We start from the raw sequence: 4,924 nt of genomic DNA on the forward strand, positions 1-4,924 counted from the left end.
GGGTGATCAAGAACCTCCAAAGGATAAAGAACAATGTGAAGGGCCAGAAACATCACAGAATTTAAAAGACCATGTGGAACCAGAACTCTTTCAGATTAAAGAGAAAATACAAGAGATACGACAACGTCCAGAGACTGCAGAAGATTGGGAAGTACTGGAACCATCACAGTTTACAGAATATCAGGAGGAACCAGAACCTCTGAAAGTCATGGAAGTAGAGGAGGAACCAGAACCTTTTCTGTTTAAGGAAGATCTGGAGGAACCAGAACCTTCTCTGGTTAAGGAAGAGCAGGAGGACCCAGAACCTCCACAGATTAAGGAGGAGCAAGTTGAGCTGGGCATCAGTCAGGATGAAGAGCAGGTTGATCTGAAGCGGGAGTCTGATACCCTGACGGAGAAGAATGTGTTTGTTGTGGGTGGTCCCAGAGAAGAGAAGTCCTTTTTCTGTCCAGAATGCAAGAAAAGTTTTCGAAATGGATCGAACCTGAGAATCCACCAGAGGACTCACACAGGAGAGAAGCCGTTTTCCTGCAAAGAATGTCTCAAATGTTTCAATGACAGTTCTAATCTGAGAAGTCACATGAGGACTCACACAGGAGAGAAGCCGTTCTCCTGTAAAGAATGCCACAAATGCTTTAAAGACAGGTCTAATCTGAGAAGTCACATGACGACTCACACGGGAGAGAGGCCGTTCTCCTGTGAAGAATGCTGTAAAAGATTCAGCCTTCGATCTACTCTCAGAATCCACATGAGGATCCACACGGGAGAGAAGCCCTTTTCCTGTAAAGTCTGCAACAAAAGCTTTAATGTCAAGTCCTATCTCATATCGCACATGAGGACTCACACGGGAGAGAAGCCTTTTTCCTGTCAAGTGTGTCAAAGAAGTTTTAGCCAAAGTTCTAACCTCCGAATCCACATGTGGACCCACGCAGAAAAAAAGCCCTTTTCTTGTAAAGAATGCGACAAAAGTTACAGTCAGAGATGTCATCTGAGAAAGCACATGGAGAACCACAGAAGATGACTTCTGCAGTAAAAGACTGAAGCTGCAGATCATATTTATGACATTTTTTTAATTCCTCCTGTGGTGTGTTATTGTCCGTGTTTGTAAGATACTTTATCTAATCCTTGTGCTATCTTCTGGGTCCAGATGACCCGACCCTTATATTGATGTGTGATTCCTCCCATGACAAAGGTGGACAGCATTTTGTCTGCCACGGACTCCAATGGAGAATAAAAATTCTTAAAAAAAAGTTCTTAAATGTGAAAGTCTTTCATGTATCGACTTCAATGGTAAATACATAAAGTGTGTCCGTGTGGAGGGGGGGGGGGGGGTCTAGGACAGTGTTAGACAAATAATAGTTCACTTTCTGTCCATATATCAGCACGTAGTCATGAATTTAAAATGATAAGTCATTTACAAATGTATTCCATGTCACACAACACTTCACAGAGATAAGTTTATGGAAAATGTGTTATTTTATGTTTCATCTGATGTTCCTATTGGATGTGAATGTTGTGGAATCCTAGAATCTAGAATGTCTTCACTTGTTCTTCATGTTGTAAAAATAAAGGCAGATTTAAGTTGATATTTATTGGTCCTCTTTTTGTCAGTTTATAAGTGATTTCTGTTGTGTGAGAACACACACGTTACCTTGACAACAACAGAAGTTTGCTTAGCTTAATTTCAATTCCAGCAATGTCTGTTTTCTTTCTGGTGTGATCAGATGTTCCTTTGCTCATTTGGTTATTCAGAAATGTTGCTAATGAAAGAAAGAAGCGATTAGCTTCTGAAATATTGACTGCATAAATTCCAGACACCATCAGTGATGTCACACATGCAGCTCGTGTTGCTTCTTCTGGTCTGGGGACAATATTTCTAGTGAAAAAGACTCTTGGGGTTCGAGTTTGTGTTAAAATTCATCACGTTTGTTCAAAGCTAAAACTCAACAGTTTGTCGAAACAGAACCAGTAGATTTATTAGATGAAGAGCTTGTTTGGATGCACTGAAGAACATATTGATGACATCATCTCCTCCCAGCAGCCCATCCTCCACCATCTTCTGCTCTGATGAATTCATGGTTTGGTTCCACTCTCAGGATTGAGCAGAAACGGTTAAAATGACCAATCAAATTAATGACAAAAAGCCTTGATTTTCCACACATTTATATAGTAAAGAAAAAAACTCCATGAAGGAATACGTGGAAACTTGTGGATTCGACAGTGTGAAGGACTTTGAAGTTCACTTACTTTACATAGTTACCATTACCTGGTTTTAACATTCATTTAGAGGTATGTTTTACCAGTATAAGTACAGATCATTTAGCAAATCCATAAGTATAAATATAAACAACATCAAGATCTGACAGCTGTGTTCGGAGGGACGCCGGACGTGACTCAGAAAGACGCCGTTCTGGGCTATCATGAGCCTACATCAACGGGGCAGAGGCGCCCTACATTAGGCGCCGTTCTGGTGAGCGTAAACCAGTGATTGTCCTAGCATGTCTTCTACCTCTCTGGCTCCCAGCCCTCTTTCCTGCCCCACTTGTCATATGTTTAGTCAGGATCCCGCCTCTTTTAATGAAGACAATGGTCGTTGTGTTAACTGTAGTCTGATATCAGACCTGTAATTCAGGCTCGAACAGCTGGAAGCGCGTCTTAGCTCAATGGAAGCTAAACCAGCTAGCCATGTTGTTGTCACTCGGAGCGCTAGCCGCGCTAGTAAAGCTGAATTAGCTAGCATCCCACCGCCCTCTCAGCAGTCGGGGAATCCCCAGGATGAGTTTGTACCGGTGGGGAAAAAGCACAGAGCTAAAAGAAAGCACGTAGAGCGCCCGAAGCTCCCTGTATGTAACAGGTTTTCTCCGCTCAGTAACGCACCAACTGAACCGAAAACCCTGGTCATTGGCTCCTCTGAGGTCAGACTCGTAAAGCTCAAGGGAGCTACAGTTAGATGTTACCCGGGAGCCAGAGTTGGTGACATCGAAGGAAACCTCAGAATGTTAGCCCAGAGTAAGGCGAGGTTCCGTCGGGTCGTAATTCACGCAGGTGGCAACGACGCCCGACAGAGACTGTAACAGCCCCAAATGTTTACACATTTTTTTGGTGTTTTAATTTGTACTTAACATGCGCCATCTAGTGGTGAAAGCATGTGGAACATACTATAGTGAAAAGGTTCCACCCGGACTAGTTTTAACTGCGCACACACCCTGCTAGATGCTCGCTGCTGCAGACACATGAAGTTCCCAGTTAAGATCTGTATAAATCAGACAAAAAATGTTACAGAATTATCAATGAAACTATTGGTTTATTATGTTTTAGTAAAGAAAAGAAAGAAATAATCTCAAGCCAAACAAGTTATTAGCCCCTCGTGGATGCCAGCCCACGAGGTTTGTGTGCTTTTATTTTGTATTTAATAAAGTTTTTGTACATTGTAAGCTGTGGAATAGATTTTGATGCTTTTTTTATTCTGTTTCTTTGCTGTCAGTTCTCACGGGTTGTGAAGACATAATAAACCCTGTTTTAAAATCATCGTGCTCATGCTAATTTCTCGAGGGTGCTACAGAGACAATCAGAGATTCTTAAATTAAACATAGAATCGGTGTGTAAACTGGCTAAATCTGTGTCAGATACAGTAGTTTTCTATGATCACTTGAAAGGGAGTAGAAGGAAGTGAATTTATATAATCCCACCCCGACTCGACCATTTTCTCTACATGAATTATCAATATCCGGTTAAGGACTTAATATCAAACATTAATAAAATCAGGCTATTAAGGATCATTTATATCGTTAATGTGATCAAGTTTCAAAGCATCCACGACAAATCATATATATCAGGGCTGCCCATACCTGGTCCTCGAGATCTACCACCCTGCATGTTTTCCAGATCTCCAAGTCCTACCAGCTGCTGATTAGTTCAGTCAGATGTCTTCACACTCTGATTGAATGAACACACCTGGTCCAGGTAATCAGCAGCAAGCAGTCCAAGGAGATCTGGAAAACAGGCAGGGTGGTAGATCTGGAGGACCAGGAATGAGGAACACTGATTTATATTAATGAGTGAAGAAAATTAATACCATAGTGATTGTAAACTTTTCAGTAATCATTACTGCATATTACATAAACAATAATCTAATATTCTCATAGAAAAAAGACACTTTGTGCATTAATTATGATAATACAAAAAGGAATAATTTAATCATCTTCATTTGGTAATGCAGTAAAGATCTAAATATTCTAATTAAAAAAATACAATTAGTGCAGATTGTATTAATCAAAGAATTATTATAGAAATAGAAAAAGTAATAAGTAAAAATCATCTTCAAAAATGATCAAAAATCAAAAAATGATTATACTTATTTAGTTCACATTTCACTTTTTGCTTGAATTAAAGAGTCAGACATGCGTAATCCCACAGTTCTCAAAGTCTTCCATGGATTTTATTTCCAAAGGCTTTGTAACGTCCGGTGGTCCGAGTGGTTTCACAAAGATTCTGGAGTTCAGAGTCCACGTACTGTGGATCTGTTTCCTCGATCGTAGGAGCCTCGCGTGCTTCACCAGATCAGCGTAATATTTACACAGATGATCGTTAAGATAAACAGCAGAACCCTTCAGGTGTTTTCTTTGCTTCATCAGAGCTATCTTGGGCTTTCGATTCACAAACCTGATCAGGATCGCTGGTTTATCCGTATTCTTTCTCCGAGGAAGCAGATGACAGATCTCAACAGTATTTAGGTCCAATGAAATCCCTTTGGACGCAAGAAATTGTCCAACTTTATTCTCCACGGTCACGTTAGCATCCATCACAGCTCTGTTAGCATCAATGCTAACGTTGGTACCACCAGGCCGCACCCGGGGTTGTAGTTGAAGTCCCGTGAGAATCACATTATTCATCCGTGCCTGTTGATCCATGTCATGCATCCTCC

At 40.9% G+C, this 4,924-nt stretch overlaps 2 protein-coding genes across 2 annotated transcripts in view; both read left to right on the forward strand.

Annotated features, from left to right (window-relative positions):
* The window catches only part of si:dkey-246g23.2 (solute carrier family 66 member 2), a 271,509-nt gene that overhangs the window by 169,943 nt on the left and 96,642 nt on the right, over positions 1–4,924 (forward strand). The gene's annotated exons all lie outside the window — the stretch shown is intronic.
* LOC112152232 (gastrula zinc finger protein XlCGF71.1) lies at positions 172–1,587 on the forward strand. The gene has a single exon (XM_024281682.2). It carries the CDS (start codon positions 209–211, stop codon positions 1,019–1,021), a length of 813 nt encoding a protein of 270 aa, XP_024137450.1. The 5' UTR covers positions 172–208; the 3' UTR covers positions 1,022–1,587.

This window comes from Oryzias melastigma, linkage group LG6 (assembly GCF_002922805.2).
Source record: "Oryzias melastigma strain HK-1 linkage group LG6, ASM292280v2, whole genome shotgun sequence".
Classification (NCBI taxonomy): domain Eukaryota; kingdom Metazoa; phylum Chordata; class Actinopteri; order Beloniformes; family Adrianichthyidae; genus Oryzias; species Oryzias melastigma.